The sequence below is a fragment of the Phoca vitulina genome, unplaced genomic scaffold (genome assembly GCF_004348235.1).
Source record: "Phoca vitulina isolate PV1807 unplaced genomic scaffold, GSC_HSeal_1.0 scaffold9, whole genome shotgun sequence".
NCBI lineage: Eukaryota > Metazoa > Chordata > Mammalia > Carnivora > Phocidae > Phoca > Phoca vitulina.
This window is the reverse complement of record NW_022589712.1, coordinates 59,959,664-59,979,181: the sequence shown is the minus strand read 5'-3', so window position 1 is coordinate 59,979,181 and position 19,518 is coordinate 59,959,664. Positions and strand designations below refer to the sequence as shown.

Here is a 19,518-nt window from a genome sequence, read left to right as displayed (position 1 = left end):
ATTGTGGTTAAAGATAACATTTGGGGGGCGCCTGGGTGGCTCAGTCGGGCATCTGCCTTCCGCTCAGGTCATGATCCCAGGGTCCTGGGATCGAGCCCTGCGTCGGGCTCCCTGCTCCGCGGGAGGCCTGCTTCTCCCTCTCCAACTCCCCCTGCTTGTGTTCCCTCTCTCTCTGTGTCTCTCTCTGTCAAATAAATAAAATCTTTAAAATAAATAAATAAATAAAGGTAACATTTGGGAAGCTGAATGAAGGGTATATGGGAACCCTTTGGGTTACTTTTGGTACTTTTTTTGTAAGTCTGAAATTATTTTATATTTATTTTTAAATGTAAAGTTTAAAATAATGCAAAAGAACGATAATGAACTCTTCTGTTACTAAAATCCAGTGTACTTGGGGCGCCCGGGTGGCTCAGTCAGTTTAGTGTCTGACTCTTGATTTCTGCTCAGGTCATGATCTCAGGGTCCTGGGCTCAAGCTCCCCCTTCAATCTCTGCACTCAGTGCTGAGTCTACTTGTCCCTCTCCCTCTGTTCCTCACCCCGCTTGCACTCTCTCTATATATATCTCTAAAATAAATAAATAAAAATCTTGAAAAAATAATCCAGCATACTTGTCAAAAATAAATGATGAGGCTTGAGAAGTAGGCAGGACTTGGTAGCCATGTTAAGGGATTTAGGTCTTTTACCTTCAGAGCAATGAGAAACCATTGAAGGGTTTTAAGAAGAGGTTGGGAGTGGGTTTATCAGTGAGGGCCCCAACGGGAAGCAGATGGCCCCCTTGAAATAAGATAATTTGAGGAAGATTTATTTACAGGAGACTATAAAAGTATGGGTATAGGGAACCATCCAATTAAAGCCAACAGGTGGGTAGGTAGAGCAAGAAAAGGGAACTCAGGCTGACAAGGAGTGGTTAGTCAAAGAGGGTAAAGTCATGGAAATAGAAGAGAACGTTTAAAGGAAGAAGGTCATTAACAATGTCAACGAGTGAGATAAGAGCTGAAAAATGATCTTTGGGTACAGTCACGTGGTCAATCTGTGACTTTGGTGAGAATGGTCTCAATGAAACAATAATGGAGGGGGGCCAAGCAGAGTGAGCCGAGAAGTGAGAGAATGACGAAATGGAGACAACCCTTTTGATATGTTTGGCTGTGGTGTGGAGGGGAAACAGGATACACATCATCCTGTCAGCTTTCCAATTATACATTGTGAAATCAACTGAACAGTGGGAAGGCCTTTAACAAATTCTCCAAAGCAACACAACTACAAAGAACGGCTCTTTGTGGAGTCTTAAGCTTACCTACAAAATGACTCTGTTAACAAATCATAATCAAACAAAATGTTCAACCTTAGTACCCAAATGGTGCCCCTGTTTTCCAAATCCAAACGTTCATCAAAAAATAGAAAGTTTCCTTAAGATCACAAGTTGCAATGATATTGACATTTTCATCTGAGAGCACTCAGGCATGATTTAGGGGAAAGACAACGTGATAGCATTTCTAGGGCCTCAAGTATACATCCAAACATAAAATAAAAGATTTTTTTTTTTAAGATTGTATTTATTTGACAGAGCACAAGCAGGGGGAGCGGCAGGCAGAGGGAGAGGGAGAAGCAGGTTCCCCGATGAGCAGGGAGCCTGATATGGGGCTCGATCCCAGGACCCTGCGATCATGACCTGAGCCAAAGGCAGATGCTCAACCAGCTGAGCCACCCAGGCGCCCCATAAAATAAAAGATTTAAAGACAATTCTTTTGTGATGTTTTGTCTTCAGGAAAAATATAGAACACACAAATACAGCAATGTTTTATATGCCTGCATGGCACTTATTTTCCCCAGAACATATCAACTTTGGGAAAAATCAACGCTTTTGTAACAATTGCAGTTGCTTTTTATTCTAGTCTCTTAACCAGACTAGTTTCTAGAATCCTGCTTCCAGAAGGCTCCTGCAGGTTCCCAGGGGGTTTTGCATATATGTGCTGGGTGCTGGATCCCACTGTTCCTTGCAGAAGTTTTGGGAAAAGCTACACCCCTTGATCTCTCTGTTACCACCTGCCTTGCTGTGTGACCCTTCCTACCATCATTCATGGCTACTTCTAAGTGCCTAAAGTTTTGCTCTCCTAGTGCTTGTAGTCCTTTGAGCCAACCTCAGATGGTCTAGCAGTTTTTCTAATTACAGCCCCCCTGAGCAAGGTGGTCAGGGTCATTGCCCAGCTTCCCATGGTTGTTCCCCTCACCCCAAATTAAGATTGCCTGCAAATTCAACTTCTTGCTCTCTGAGCCTTGTTCTTTTTCATTCTAAGTCAGGTTTATAGTCTCTTTTTTTTTTTTTTTAAAGATTTTATTTATTTATTTGAGAGAGAGAATGAGAGACAGAGAGCATGAGAGGGGGGAGGGTCAGAGGGAGAAGCAGGCTCCCTGCCGAGCAGGGAGCCCGATGTGGGACTCGATCCCGGGACTCCAGGATCATGACCTGAGCCGAAGGCAGTCGCTTAACCAACTGAGCCACCCAGGCGCCCTATAGTCTCTTTTGCTGGACCATTAGTCATAACGTCTCCATCATTATTTCTTGCAGAGCATTCTCATGAACCCAGAGTTCCTGAGGGAAGGTTTGCAGATGAAACTCTCCAGCATAGCCCTAATTGCTAGATTACTGCTTTTCAAAAGTTGGTAGTTCTCAGAATTAATAATTTTCAGCTGGGTAATCCTCACTCTACAAATATACACTTAAAAAAATTTGTAGTATCTTTTTGAACCTATTTCTCCTGAAATTTGGTTGAAATTGGCCTGAAAGATCAAATTAGATTATACAGAGAGGCACGAAATTTTCATCTTTTCATTCCATTGGAAGTCAAGAGAAACAAAGTAGTTATTACTGAATCACCCTGAACTTCCAGCACTTAAGAATATATTTTTAATAACTGAAAGTTAGTGTTTTTTCTCTAAAATAAATACACTTGTTTGGAGGACTGCTTTTTAATCAATTCCATTACATTGGTCTTACATTACTCTTTTATACCAACACTTTTTTTTTTCCCTAGCAGAATGAGGAAGTTTTGTTTTGGTAATAAAACTACTAGAATTCGGGGGGGGAAAGATGGCGGAGGAGTAGGGGACCCTATTTCAACTGGTCCCCGGAATTGAGCTGGATATCCACCAGACCACTCTGAGCACCCACGATACCAGCCTGAGATGTAAGAAGATCTGGATCTCTACAAACAATATCGCAGGCGGTTGGTTTTGAGGTAGGAAGCGGAGAGCCGTGATTCTGCGGGCAGATATCGGAGGATAAACGGCAGCGGGAGGGTGCCTGGCCATGGGGATCCTACACCGCCGGTGAGTGACAGCCTCGCGCGCTGCGGATGGGCACAGACTCGCAGATCGGTAGCAGGAGGGAAAGGACTCTAGGGCAGCCCCCGGGGTGGAAACCTGGAGCAGCGGGATTGCGCCTGCGAAGTGCAGCCCCCAAGGCGGAATCCTGGAGCAGCGGGGTCTTGCGTGTGTGCGCGAGCGTGAACTGGGAGCGGCTGCGGTTTTAGAAGCACAAAGGGCAGAGACGTGCCCCGACCTGGAGGCAGGACTGGGGGCGCTGTGGAGGGGGGCACAACCCAGGCCCCTGCAGTTTATAGCAGCACGGACAGAAACGGAAACAGTGTGGCCTGGAGAGCTCACCGAATAACAGACTGCGATCTCTCTGCTCTGAGGCAGAGGGTTGGAAACGGTCTCTTCTGCTCTGACTCGCGGAAGAGACGCAGAAAGCCGCCAGGGAAAGGCGCCAGAGAACAAAAGCCCCAAAGACTGATTCCCACTGAGCCCATCCCCCGCCACAGGGTCGCAGGGCAACTCCGCCAGAACAGGGTTGCCTGAGTAACAGCGCGGCAGGCCCCTCCCACAGAAGACAGGCTGGGAAAACAAGAGGCCAGCAACCCTAAGGTCCCAAGAAAACAGGTGCATCTTGCTTGGGTTCTGGTCAATAATTTGGACTCTATACATTCCCTCAAACACCCATCAACAGAATGACTAGGAGGAGGAGCCCCCAAAACAGAAAAGACTCAGAGATTATGACTTATGCTGCAGATTTACAAATGGATGCAGACATAACCAAGATGTCAGAGATGGAATTCAGGCTAGCAATTGTGAAGACAATAGCTAGAATGGAGAAATCAATTAATGGCAACATAGAGTCTCTAAGGGCAGAAATGAAAGCTGAGTTGGAAGAACTTAAAAATGCTATCAATGAGATCCAGTCCAATCTAGATAATCTAACAGCTAGGGTAACTGAGGCAGAAGAGAGAATAAGCGACCTGGAAGACAATATAATAGATAAAAAGGGAAAAAAGGAGGCCAGGGAAAAACAACTCAGAATCCATGAAAATAGAATCAGAGAAATAAGTGACACCATGAAGCGTTCCAATGTCAGAATAATTGGAATCCCGGAGGGAGTGGAGAGAGAGAGAGGACTAGAAGATGTATTTGAGCAAATCATAGCTGAGAACTTCCCTAATCTGGGGAATGAAACAAACATTCGAGTCCTAGAGGCAGAGAGGACCCCTCCCAAGATTAAGGAAAACAGGCCAACACCCCGGCATGTAATAGTAAAACTTGCAAATCTTAGAACCAAGGAAACCATCTTAAGGGCAGTTAGGGGGAAGAGATTCCTTACGTACAGAGGGAGGAACATCAGAATAACATCAGACCTATCCTCAGAGACCTGGCTAGCCAGAAAGGCCTGGCAAGACATATTCAGGGTACTAAATGAGAAGAACATGCAGCCAAGAATACTTTATCTGGCAAGGCTGTCATTTAGAATGGATGGAGAGATGCAGAGCTTCCACGACAGGCAGAAGCTGAAAGAATATGTGACCACTAAGCTGGCCCTGCAAGAAATATTAAGGGGGTTCTATAAAAGGAGAAAGACCCCAAGAGTGATATACTACAGAAATTTACAGGGACAATCTATAAAAACAACATCTTCACAGGCAACATGGTGACAATTAATTCATATCTTTCAATAATCACTCTCAACATGAATGGCCTAAATGCTCCCATAAAATGGCACAGGGTTGCAGATTGGATAAAAAGACAGGACCCATCCATATGCTGTCTACAAGAGACTCATTTTGAATGTAAAGATACATCCAGACTGAAAGTGAAGGGATGGAGATCTATCTTCCATGCCAGCGGACCTCAAAAGAAAGCTGGGGTAGCAATTCTTATATCAGACAAATTAGATTTTAAACTAAAGTCTGTAATAAGAGACACAGAAGGACACTATATCATTCTTAAAGGGTCTATCCAACAAGATCTAACAATTGTAAATATCTATGCCCCCAACATGGGAGCAGCCATATACATAAGCCAACTGTTAACCAAAATAAAGAGTCATATTGATAACAATACGTTAATTGTAGGAGACCTCAATACTCCACTCTCAGCAATGAACAGATCATCTAAGCAGAAAATCAACAAAGAAACAAGAGCTTTGAATGATACATTGGACCAGATGGACCTCATAGATATTTACAGAACATTCCACCCTAAAACAACAGAATACTCATTCTTCTCGAGCGCACATGGAACTTTCTCCAGAATAGACCACATACTGGGTCACAAATCAGGTCTCAACCAATACCAAAAGATTGAGATTATTCCCTGCATATTCTCAGACCACAATGCTCTAAAACGGGAACTCAATCACAAGAAAAAAATTGGCAGAAATTCAAACACTTGGAAGCTAAAGACCACTCTGCTCAAGAATGTTTGGGTCAACCAGGAAATCAAAGAAGAACTTAAACAATTCATGGAAATCAATGAGAACGAAAACACATCGGTCCAAAACCTATGGGATACTGCAAAGGTGGTCCTAAGGGGGAAATACATAGCCATCCAAGCCTCACTCAAAAAAATAGAAAAATCCTGAATTCACCAACTAACTCTACATCTTAAAGAACTAGAGAAAAAGCAACAAACGACGCCTAAGCCACGCACTAGAAGAGAAATAATTAAAATTAGAGCAGAAATCAATGAATTAGAAACCAGAAACACAGTAGATCAGATCAACAAAACTAGAAGTTGGTTCTTTGAAAGAATTAATAAGATCGATAAACCACTGGCCACACTTATCCAAAAGAAAAGAGAAAGGACCCAAATTAATAAAATTATGAATGAAAGGGGAGAGATCACGACTAACACCAAGGAAATAGAAACAATTATTAGAAATTATTATCAACAACTATATGCCAATAAACTGAGCAATCTGGATGAAATGGAGGCCTTCCTGGAAACCTATAAGCTGCCAAGACTGAAACAGGAAGAAATGGACAACCTGAATAAGCCAATAACCAGTAACAAGATTGAAGCAGTGATCAAAAACCTCTCAAAAAACAAGAGTCCAGGGCCTGCTGGATTCCCTGGGGAATTCTACCAAACATTCAAAGAAGAAATAATACCTATTCTACTGAAGCTGTTTCAAAAAATAGAAACAGAAGGAAAACTTCCAAACTCATTCTATGAGGCCAGCATTACCTTAATCCCCAAACCAGGCAAAGACCCCATCAAAAGGGAGAATTTCAGACCGATATCCCTGATGAATATGGATTCCAAAATCCTCAACAAAATCCTAGCTAATAGGATCCAACAATACATTAAAAGGATCATCCACCACGACCAAGTGGGATTTATCCCCGGGATGCAAGGGTGGTTCAACATTCACAAATCAATCAATGTGATGGAACACATTAATAAGAGGAGGGAGAAGAACCATATGGTCCTCTCAATTGATGCAGAAAAACCATTTGACAAAATACAACATCCTTTCCTGATTAAAACTCTCCAGAGTATAGGGATAGAGGGAACATTCCTCAAGTTCATAAAATCCATCTATGAAAAACCCACAGCAAATATCATCCTCAATGGGGAAAAGCTGAGAGCCTTTCCTTTAAGATCAGGAACACGTCAAGGATGCCCACTCTCACCACTGTTGTTCAACATAGTGCTAGAAGTCCTAGCAACAGCAATGAGACAACAAAAAGAAATAAAAGGTATTCAAATTGGCAAAGAAGAAGTCAAACTCTCTCTTTTCACAGACGACATGATACTTTATGTGGAAAACCCAAAAGACTCCACCCCGAAATTACTAGAACTCATCCAGCAATTCAGTAATGTGGCAAGATACAAAATCAATGCACAGAAATCAGTTGCTTTCTTATACACTAACAACGCAACTGTAGAAAGAGAAATTAGAGAAACGATTCCATTTACAATAGGCACCAAAAACCATAAGATACCTCAGAATAAACCTAACCAAAGAGGTAAAGGATCTATACTCTAGGAACTACAAAACACTCATGAAAGAAACTGAAGAAGACAAAAAGATGGAAAAATATTCCATGCTCATGGATTGGAAGAATAAACATTGTTAAAATGTCTATGCTACCCAGAGCAATCTATACCTTCAATGCCATCCCGATTAAAATTCCAATGACATTTTTCAAAGTGCTGGAACAAACAATCCTAATATTTGTATGGAATCAGAAAAGACCCCGAATCGCCAAGGAGATGTTGAAAAAGAAAAACAAAGCTGGGGGCATCACGTTGCCCGATTTCAAGCTATTACAAAGCTGTGATCACCAAGACAGCATGGTACTGGCACAAAAACAGACACACAGACCAATGGAACAGAATAGAGAACCTAGGTATGGACCCTCAACTCTATGGTCAAATAATCTTTGACAAAGCAGGAAAAAACATGCAATGGAAAAAAGACAGTCTCTTCAATAAATGGTGCTGGGAAAATTGGACAGCCACATGCAGAAGAATGAAACTTGACCATTCTCTAACACCATTCACAAAGATAAACTCAAAGTGGATGAAAGACCTCAATGTGAGACAGGAATCCATCAAAATCCTAGAGGAGAACATAGGCAGTAACCTCTTTGACATCGGCCACAGCAACTTCTTTCAAGATACATCTCCAAAAGCTAGTGAAACAAGAGCAAAAATGAACTTTTGGGACTTCATCAAGATAAAATGCTTCTGCACAGCAAAGGAAACAGTCAACAAAACAAAGAGGCAACCCACAGAATGGGAGAAGATATTTGCAAATGACACTACAGATAAAGGGCTGGTATCCAAGATCTATAAAGACCTTCTCAAACTCAACACCCAAAAAACAAATAATCAAGTCAAAAAGTGGGCAGAAGATATGAAAAGACACTTCTCTGAAGAAGACATACAAATGGCTAACAGACACATGAAAAAATGTTCATCATCATTAGCCATCAGGGAAATCCAAATCAAAACCACATTGAGATACCACCTTACACCAGTTAGAATGGCAAAAATGGACAGGGAAAGAAATAACAAATGTTGGAGAGGTTGTGGAGAAAGGGGAACCCTCTTACACTGCTGGTGGGAATGCAAGTTGGTACAGCCACTTTGGAAAACAGTGTGGAGGTGCCTCAAAAATTTAAAAATAGAGCTACCCTATGACCCAGCAATTGGACTACTGGGTATTTACCCCAAAGACACAGATGTAGTGAAAAGAAGGGCCATATGCACCCCAATGTTCATAGCAGCAATGTCCACAATAGCCAAACTGTGGAAAGAGCCGAGATGCCCTTCAACAGATGAATGGATAAAGAAGATGTGGTCCATATATACAATGGAATATTACTCAGCCATCAGAAAAGATGAATACCCAACTTTTACATCAACATGGATGGGACTGGAGGAGATTATGCTAAGTGAAATAAGTCAAGCAGAGAAAGTCAATTATCATATGGTTTCACTTATTTGTGAAACATAAGGAATAACATGGAGGACATGAGGAGAAGGAAGGGAAAAATGGGGAGGGGGAATTGGAGGGAGAGATGAACCATGAGAGACTATGGACTCTGAGAAACAAACAGGGTTTTAGAGGGGAGGGGGGAGGGGGGGTTGATTAGCTGGGTGATGGGTATTAAGGAGGGCACGTACTGCACGGAGCACTGGGTGTTATATGAAAACAATGGATCGTGAATCACCACATCAAAAACCAATGATGTATTGTATGGTGACTAACATAACATAATAAAATAAAAAAAAAAAACAACTACTAGAATTCGGACTAAGAATCTAACTTTTAAAGGGAGGCCAATGGAAGCTCCTAATTTTTAGCACCTTAATTACACAACAGCAACTGAAGTTAAAATTCCTCTTTTAATTCTTTAAATTTCAGTTTCCTCCCCTATAATGCCGCTGAGAACAAGCAAATGATAAGCTAAGGTGGCTGGGAAGTGTTTGCCTGAGGAGCTAATTCTAACAGACACTGACAAAGGAATACAGGAAACATGAGTGTAAAAGTGAAAAATGATAGGAAGTTAAAAAGCTGACCTTCCACCTGGGTTACACACATTCAATCCACGTTTGTCACACTGGGTTAACAGCCTCTATGAATGTCTTTATATAGAGCATCTGGACTTTCAGAAAAAGCCAGGGACTCACATACTTCAAGAAGCATAAAAATACATTTCAAGTTAGTCCCTTCAATTATAAAAATGTTAGCCAAAGAAGAAAATTTCCATAACTGAATTTTTAATTGAGTTTTAAAAAGTCCTTCCTACTTAAAAAAAAAAGTCACAATAAAACATTTATGGAACTGTATAGAAGTATGTCCAACATCATCTGAACTTCTTGATTTTAATGTTTGAATCCAAACGCGGCATAGATTTAACAATCCATTTGCTTTCCAACATACTAAAATTTAAAGGAAAAAATACATTTTGTCTTCCCAAATATAAGTAGCATAGAACTATATTTGGTTTTCATAAGTCAGAAGCATAACTGCCTTTAGCTAAAACCTGATAAAGAACATAGATAATGCAGATTCCTTTAAATTAAAACACATTTCAGCATATACGTATGTGCATACATGCTGGATGAATATATATAATCTGTAAAGTGAAGTCAAATATGCATACCCTATTTATAAAACAAAGGCTGAGGAATTTAAATGCCCAGATTACACAATACCTTGCCAAAACTTTTTATCCACAGAATAATCCCTTGAAAGTGGCTATTAGATGAAACAACCAAAACTTTTATCCAAGGTTTTAGCCCTTTTTGTTGACTTTCTTTTCTTCACTATCCACTCACAAATGACAAAGTGTATGTTTTTCACATATGTAAACGTCAGACTTTCAAGCCATATTATACATAGTCCTTAGAAACAATTCACTTCTTCAGCTCTTCCTGCACACCTGGGTTGGTGAAGTCTTTATGTCTGAGCTCTTCTGTTTCCCCTTTGAAAACAAACTCAGGCACTGGGTGTTCCTGTTCTGTGGACTTCACAGCATGAGCTGCATAGTTCAGGCTGGTATTTTCACTCCAATGCCAGTAACCTGAGAAGGGGTTGTAGAGCATTCCTGCCACAGTTTGAACTGACAGACCGTCTGAAAAAAACAATCAGAAAGAGTAGATTTAATATGTAATTACTTTCCAAATGCCAAGATTCTAATGCGACTCTATATTAAAAAAGGATTCCTGGGACGCCTGGGTGGCTCAGTCGGTTAATCGTCTGCCTTCGGCTCAGGTCATGATCCCAGGGTCCTGGGATCGAGCCCCGCATCGAGCTCCCTGCTCAGTGGGAAGCCTGCTTCTCCCTCTGCCTCTCCCTTCCTCCCCCCCTGCTTGTGTGCTCTCTCTCTCTGACATAATAATAAATAAAATCTTAAAAAAAAAATAAAATAAAAAATAAAAATAAAAAAGGATTCCTGACTCAATAGGAAAAAATACTGTGTAACCAAGTACAGATCATGCTTTACTATATATAGCATAGAACAGAAACTCTAAAGCAGACTGCTTGGGTTCAAATCCCAGGCTGGCACTTATTAGATGGTGACCAACATCAAGTCACTTAACCTTTCTGAATCTCAATGTTCTCACATGTACAGAACATATAGTCCTAGAGTTGTTAGATGATATATGCATATAAAGTAGCCCAATGTTCAGAATGGTAAGTATTTAATAAACATAAGCTTTTATTAGAAAATATCTGCCAACAAGTGAATGTTCCTATAAAGCATCTTACAATAATTTTTCCTACTCTGTTTTCAACAATGTTACTTGCAGAAATCCTTAGAACTTCCTCCATTGCCTTGGATTGATACTATTCCAATATTCCAAATCAAGTTTACTGATATACTGTTACGTGAACAAAAAGCCTGAGACATACATGAGTTAAGTACTCGGCAGGAATACCAAACACCAACTAAATGTTATTACTTGATAGGAATTCACCATATAAATCAAGAGCTCACAATGTATAAAGCAGAGCTAGGCACTGCAGGGAGAACAAAAAGGAGACAGTCTTGCCTCCACAGAGCTGACAGGCCAGATAGGGGCTTAAAAGAACCATAATATAAGGCATGCTATAAGTAGCATAAAATACATAAAAAGTGACAAGGAAGTTCAAGTGTACCTGAGTATGGAGGAATCAGAAAAAATAATATGTAAAATAAGCTGATATATGCAGGACCTCAATAGGACCAACTGAGGATGTGTAAGTAATAGATATTTGTACCTCATCCTTAAACAAATAAGGACTAAGCAGCCCAAAAGTATTCATTGATCATCTGTGATTTGCTTGGCCCTGGGTTAGGTGCCACAGGTGAGAGAGAATGGTATCTAATACCTAATCCTAACTTCAAGGAGTTTATGATCTAGTTGAGAGATGAAACCAACATTCAAAGAATAGTGGCCCATTTAATTAAGTGCCAGGTTGTGTGATTAATAATTATAGATACATTAAAAGTTCAGTAAGGCTGTCAAAAATGTTAACATTCTTAATACTTACTTGATTCCAGAATGCTCTCTAGCTTTTCAGGTGAAACAAACTTCTCCCACGTGTGAGTACCTTTTGGTACAATACCTGTAATTTGCTCTGAAAAGACAATTCCCAAGGCATAAGACAGCTGTGTTTTGTTGATTGTAGTAATGAATAAAGAACCACCAGGCTAAAAAAAATATATAGACAGAAGTACCATTTTAGATGTCAGGAGTATCAGTTGGGTAAAGCTTGGCTTCCCGCACCCTCCTTCCTTCCAAATAATTTATGTGTAATTAAGATACATGAATATAAATAAAGTATAATTTACCAAAATGGTTTTTTTCTTTTGGGAAATCCATTATTAAAGGCAGTCTACTACAGATGTACTCACTGGGTTTATGCAATAATGCTTACAACTCTTAAAATCATACTACTGTGACATATTATATACTTGCTTTTGCACATATCAGATACTTTCTAATAAAAATACAGAAATGAGATGCAGCTACTCTTCCTTGTTACATGTCCACATTTATAGTCTGACGTGTGTCAACACTGGTTTCTCTTTGGGTGCGGAGTCTAACTTGTTTCGTGCAGCATACAGCGCCACATCTTGTGTAGGTGAGTAATGCCAGTAAGTGTTCTCTGACAAAAACATTAACGGTTGAGGCTTGAATGTTTTTTTATATTGTTTTGATTTCATTAGTATAAAGAATATGAAGAGATCAAGATAAGCACTTAGATGAATACAAACCATTTATGGGTCTAGTTAGTCTGCCATTTCTTTTTTTTCAAGATTTATTTATTTATTTGAGACAAAGCACACATGTACGAGGGCTAGCACAAGTGGGGGGAAGGGAGAGGGAGAGATTTTCCAGCAGACTCCCCACTAAGTGCAGAGCCAGTCGTGGAGCTCTATCTCATGACCCTGAGATCATGACCCAAGCCGAAACCAAGAGTCAGACACTCAACCAACAGAGCCACCCAGGCAACCCTAGTCTACCATTTTTTAGTGGCTGTATTTATGGTGTTTTCTATATTTACTCCCACAAATGGCAAAGATTAATGTCACTTCCCTCTTCTACATATTCTCATCAGACTAATGGGGATAAAATGTCAAAGATTCATTCTAATAATTACCTGTGTGTGTGTGTGTGTGTGTGCGTGCATGAAGAGAGAGAATATATCTCCAAAACCAAAAAGAAAGATGAGATCCTGAAATACTGCAATGTGCCCTTAAATTAAAAACTGAAACATAAGGTATTATTTCATGACATATTGTAACTTTTCTAAAACTCTAGTATTCTAAAATATCTTATTAAGAATCACTTACATGTCAATTATATCTCAATAGAGCTGGGGAAAAAAATCACTTATGAATATCTAATCTATGTCCTACAAAATCTTACTCTAAGAAAACAGTGGTGAGCAATGGTCATTTTCTTAATAGGCTTTCCATTAATGCAAAAATTAGTTTTAAATTCCACAATGCCAGCATTCCTAATATGTGTGAAAGAACTTCCATTCATACATACTGACTGACACACAACACAAAGAGTAATAATTAAATTTTGCTTGGAAAATAGAAGCTAAGCCTAATAAAACTCATTTAAGAGGAAACACCAAGAAACTGTTACAGAATGAAGGAGACTAAGGAGACATGGCTACTAAATGCAATGTAGAATCCAGGGTTGGATCCTGAACAGAAAAATGACATTAGTGGAAACACTAATGAAATTTAACAAGGTCTGTAGTATAGTTAATAGTATAATGTCAATGTTAATTTCTCAGTTTTGAGAAATGTACAATGGATTACATACAGGGCTAGGACTATGGTGAGGCAAGTGAGATGCCTAAGGAACAAAACTGAAGGAAGCACTCACTTTCCAGAGTGTGCAAATGCAGGGTTGGCACCTAAGCCTGAGTGTCTCCTTCACCCTGCCCTGGCATTCCCCTGTGGATGTACCTGCCCTGGAAAGTGCCCCTCTAAATTAACTCCCGCCCTGCCACACCCAGCAGGCAGCCTTGGTGAGGATCAGCATTCCCCCAAAGCAATGACTGCCCCACCACACCTAGTGGCAGCCCCAGGCAGGACCAGGGCCTCTCCAAAGCAACTCCTTCCCTGCGGGAAGGATGGGCAGCCCCACACACCAGCATGTGGGCAGCAATTACAGCTGAGCCACTCTGACAGCATGGCTGGGAAGCCGCCCTGTATACCAGTATACTCACAGAAGTCACAGCTGGTCACTGTGCATAGCTGGGCTGAGGCTCAGCCCTGCCTACCACTGCTTGCACAAAGTTACAGCCCAGTCACCACAGGTGGACACACAGAGCCCAGAATGTCTGATTCTGGTGACTGGGAGGATGGCACTCTAGGGCCCCACATGATGCCTTCTAACACAAGGCCACTACTTTCAAGACCAGGGTACATAGCTGACATACCTAATACATGGAAACAAACACAGAATATGAGGAGATAGAGGAATATGTTTCAAATGAAAGAACAAGCTAAAACTTCAGCAAAAACAAACAAACAAACAAAAAAACTAAACAAAATGGAGATAAGCAATCTACCTGATAAGGAGCTCAAAGTAATGGTACTAAAGATGCTCACCAGATTTGAGAAGAGTGGATGAACTCAGTGAGAGTTCAAATCAAGAAAGAGATAGAAAACATAAAAAAAGAACCCATCAGAGATGAAGAATACAATAACTGAAATGAAAAATACACAAGGAAATCAACAGCAGATTAGAAGATGCAGAAGAATAGGTCAGCAATCTGGAAGACAGGGTAGTAGAAAGCACCTAAGTTGAACAGCAAAAAAAAAAAAAAAAAAAGAAAGAAAGAAAAAGAAAAGAAAAGGAAAGAGAGAATAAAAAACTAAGGATAGGTTAAGGGACCTCTGGGACAACCTCAAGTCTACTAGCATTTGCATTAGATCTCAGAAGGAGAGGAAGGAGAGAAGGGCAGAAAATTTATTGGAAAAAATAATAGCTGAAAACTTCTCTAACCTAAGGAAGGAAACAAACATCTGGGTTCAGGAGGCACAGGTGGCCCCAAAGAAGATAAATCCAAGGAAATCCACACCTTAAAAAAAGTAAAAAATACACAATAAAAAGTAAAAAATTAAGGATAGAGAATCTTCAAAGCATCAAAAGAAAAGCAAATAGTTACATGCAAGGGAAACCCCATAAGGCTATCAACTAATTTTCAACAGAAACTTTGCAGGCCAGATAGAAGTGGCATGATATATTCAAAGAGCTGAAAAGAATAACCTACAACCAAGAATACTCTACCTGGAAAGGTTAACATTCAGAATTGAAGGACCCATAAAGAGTTTCCCAGACAAACAAAAATTAAAAGTTCATCACCAAACTAGCCCTACAAGAAATGTTAAGGGGACTTCTTTAAGCAGAAAAGAAAAGGCCATAACTGAAAGTAAGAAAATTATAAAAGGAAAAAAAAATTTCACTGGTAAAAGAAAACATACAGTAGAGGTAGTAGATCAAACATTTATAAAAGCTAGTATGAAAGTTAAAAGACAAAAGTAGTAAAATCAATTATATCCACAAAAATGAGTTAAGAGATACAAAAAATAAAAATATGTAAAATATGGTGTCAAATACATAAAAACGTAGAGGGGGTAGTAAAAATGTAGTGCTTTTACAATGTGTTTGAACTTAAGTGACCATCAACTTAAAATAGAGGGCTATACAAGTAGGATATTATATGTGAACCTCATGATAACCACAAACCAAAAACCTATTAATAGACACACAAAAAATAACGAGAAAGGAATCCAAGCATAACACTAAAGAAAGTCATCAATCACAAGGAAAGAGAGAAAGAGAAGAAGAAAAGAACAGAGAACTACAAAGACAACCAGAAAACAATTAACAAAATTCTATACCTATTAGTAATTACTTCAAATGTAAATGAACTAAATGTTCCAATCAAAAGACACAGAGTGACTGAATGGATTAAAAAAAAAAAAAAAAAAAAAAAACATCTATATGCTGCCTATAAGAGACTGGCTTCAGACCTAAAGATGCATACAGGCTGAAAGTGAAGGGGTAGAAAAAGATAGTCCATGCAAATGGAAACAAAGAAAAAAAAGCTTTAAATAAAAGACTTCAGAACAGCCTATAACAAGAGACAAAGAAGGATATTAATAATGATAAAGGAATCAACCCAACAAGAAAATATAACAACTGTAAATTTACATGCAATGAACATGAAAGCACCTAAACAAATAAAGCAAATATTAACAAACATAAATGGAGAAATTGCCAGTAATACAATAATAGTAGGGGACTTTAATACCCATCCCACTTATCTATCTATCAATAGATAGATCATCCAGACAGAAAATCAATAAGGAAACAGTTGCTTTGATTGACACATTAGACCAAATAGACTTAACAGGGAGATACAGAACATTTATATAAAAACAGCAGAATACACATTCTTTTCAAGTGCACATGGAACATTCTCCAGGATGGATCTCGTTATGCCACAAAACAAGAATCAATAATTTTTTTTAAGATTCTATTTATTCATTTGAGAAAGAGAGCGCACGCACGAGTGCACAAGGAGGGGAGAGGATGGGGCAGAGGGCAAGGGAGAAGTAGACTCCCTGCTGAGCAGGGAGCCGCACACGGGGCTTGATCACAGGACCCCGGGATCATGACCTTAGCCGAAGGCAGACACTTAACCAACTAAGCCCCCCAGGTGCCCCAAGAATCAATAAATTTAAGAACATTGAAATCATACCAAACATCTTTTCTGACCACAACAGAATGAAACTAAAAATCAATTACAAGGAAAAAAAAAAAAAAACTGGGGTGCCTGGGTGGCTCAGTTGGTTAAGCGACTGCCTTCGGCTCAGGTCATGATCCCGGGGTCCTGGGATCGAGTCCCACATCGGGCTCCCTGCTCTGCAGGGAGCCTGCTTCTCCCTCTCCCACTCCCCCTGCTTGTGTTCCCTCTCTCGCTATGTCTCTCTCTGTCAAATAAATAAATAAAATCTTTAAAAAAAAAAAAACAACTGGAAAAAATACAAACACATGGAGGCTAAACAACATGCAACTAAACAACCAATGGGTCAACAAAGAAATCAGAGCAAATTAAAAAATACCTGGAGACATATGAAAATGGAAACACAATGGTTCAAAATCTTTGGGATGCAGCAAAAGCAGTTCTAAGAGAGAAGTTTATGACAGTGGCTTACTTCAAAGAAACAAAAAAAATTTCCAATAAGACAACCTAACTGTGTACCTGAAGGAAACAGGAAAAGAATAAACAAAGCCCAAAGTTAGTAGAAGGAAGAAAATAATAAAGATCAGACCAGAAATAAATTAAATAGAGACTAAAAAACAATAGAAAAGATCAATGAAACTTACAGCTGGTTCTTTGAAAAGACAACCAAAATTGATAAACCTTTACCCAGACTCATCAAGAAAAAAAGAGAGGGCCCAAATAAATGAAAGAGGAAAAGTTATAACCAGCTCTACAAAAATGCAAAGGATTGTAAGAGACCACTATGAAAAATTAAATGCCAACAAATTGGACAACCTAGTAGAAATGGATAAATACCCCAAAACACACAATCTTCTAAGATTGAATCAGGAATAGAAAATCTGAACGTTACCAATTACTAGTAACAATTGAATCAGTAATCAAAAAACTCCCAACAAACAAAAGTCCTGGATCAGATGGCTTCAAAGGGAATTCTACCAAATATTTAAAAAGTTAAAACCTATCCTGTTCAAGCTATTCTAAAAGTAGAAGAGTAATAAATGCTTCCAAATTCCTTGACAAAGGGCAGCATTACCTTGATACCAAAACCAGACAAAAACACTGCAAGAAAAGAAAATTACAGACCAATATCCCTATAACTAAATTCAACAATACTTTAAAAGGGTCATTCACCAGGATCAAGTGGCATTTATTTCAGGGATGCAAGAAAAGTTCAGTATCTGCAAATGAACAAACGTGATACAAGACATTAATGAAATGAAGGATGAAAATCATATGACCATCTCAAGAGATGTGGGAAAAGCATTTGACAAAATTCAACATCTGTTCATGATAAAAACTCTCAACAAAGTGGGTATAGAGGGAGCATACCTCAACAGGATAAAAGCCATATATGAAAACCCACACAGCTAACATCATACTCAATGGTGAAAAGCTGAAAGCTTTTCCTCTAAGATCAGGAACAAAATAAAGTCAGTAAAGGTGCAGGATACAAAATTAATATCCAGAAATCTGTTGCATTTCTATATACTAATAATGAACTAGCAGAAAGAGAAATTAAGAAAATTGCCATTTACAATCACAACAAGAAGAATTAAATACCTAGGAATAAAATTAACCAAGGAGGTGAAAGACCTAAACTCTGAAAACTACAAGACACTGATGAAAGAAATCGAAGACGACACAAATAAATGGAAAGATACACCTTGCTTATGGATGGGAAGAATATTGTTAAAATGTCTACACTACCCAAAGCAACCTACAGAGTCAATGCAATCTCTATCAAATTGCAATAGTATTTGTTACAGAACTAGAAGAAATAATTCTAAAATTTGTATGGAACCCCAAAAGACCCCAAATATTGAAAAGGAACCAATTTGGAAGTATCACAATCCAAGATTTCAAACTGTACTACAAACTATAGTAATTAAAACAGTATGTACTGGTACAAAAACAGATCAATAGAACAGAATGGAGAACCCAAAAATAAACCCACACTTACATGGTCAATTAATCTACAACAAAGGAGGCAAGAATATACAATGGAAAATGGTGTTGGGAAAACTAGACAGCTACATGTAAAAGAATTAAACTGGACCACTTTTTTACACCATACATAAAAATAAACTCAAAAGGGATTAAAGACCTAAATCTAAGACCTGAAACCATAAAAATCCTAAAAGAAAACATAGGCAGCAATCCCTTGGGCATCAACCTTAGCAGTATTTCTCTGGATCTATTTCCTAAGACAAGAGAAATGAAAGCAAAAATAAACAACTGTGACTACATCAAACCAAAAACCTTTTGCACAGCAAAGGAAACCATCAACAAAACCAAAAGACAACATACTAAATGGGAAAAAAATTTGTAAGGAGTTAATCTGCAAAATATATATAAAGAACTCCTACAATTCACCAACACCAAAAACAACAACAACAACAACCTGATTAAAAAATGGACAGAGGAACTGGTAGACATTTTCCAAAGAAGACATACAGATGACCACCAGACACATGAAAAAATGCTCAACATCATTAATCATCAGAGAAATGTAAATCAAAACTATAATGAGACCATTAACACCATAAACCATAAAACACCAAAAAACAAAAAGGCCAAGTGACCGCTGACCTCTCTCAAATTCTGATCTCCTTTGGTCCAAGTTGGTCACAACAGTACCTGCTTAACTTCCTCATCTGGTTGTAGGGAAAATCAGTGAGATCATATATATGAAATATTCCTTTATAAGCTGAAAACTGTTATATATATCACACACAAAGTTACTTAAAAAATGCTACCTAAGTCAGTTTATACAAATCAATAATGGTTTTTATTGTTTTTTAAGTATCAATCCCAATCAATTTCTTAGTGATTGCCACTCAATATCTATTAGGTATTTAACCCAGAGTATACCAAAGAGAAAAAAACCAATTTAAATCTATTGTTTGTAATTTGTGTTCAG

At 38.9% G+C, this 19,518-nt stretch overlaps 1 protein-coding gene across 4 annotated transcripts in view; it reads right to left on the bottom strand.

Moving 5' to 3' along the window:
• COQ3 (coenzyme Q3, methyltransferase) overlaps positions 1–19,518 on the bottom strand; it is a 36,572-nt gene that overhangs the window by 5,611 nt on the left and 11,443 nt on the right. For 2 of the 4 annotated variants that reach the window (XR_004300010.1, XR_004300011.1), the window contains exons 6-7: positions 11,826–11,985; positions 10,231–10,422 (exon numbers count right to left, since the gene is read on the bottom strand). Coding sequence is in view for 1 of the 4 variants with exons in the window: in XM_032408193.1 (XP_032264084.1) it covers positions 10,205–10,422; positions 11,826–11,985 (378 nt within the window). In the remaining 3 variants the exon portion in view is untranslated. Of the gene's footprint in view, positions 1–9,555; positions 10,423–11,825; positions 11,986–19,518 lie in introns of those variants that run through there. The other 2 variants (XR_004300012.1, XM_032408193.1) reach the window with 2 other exon arrangements.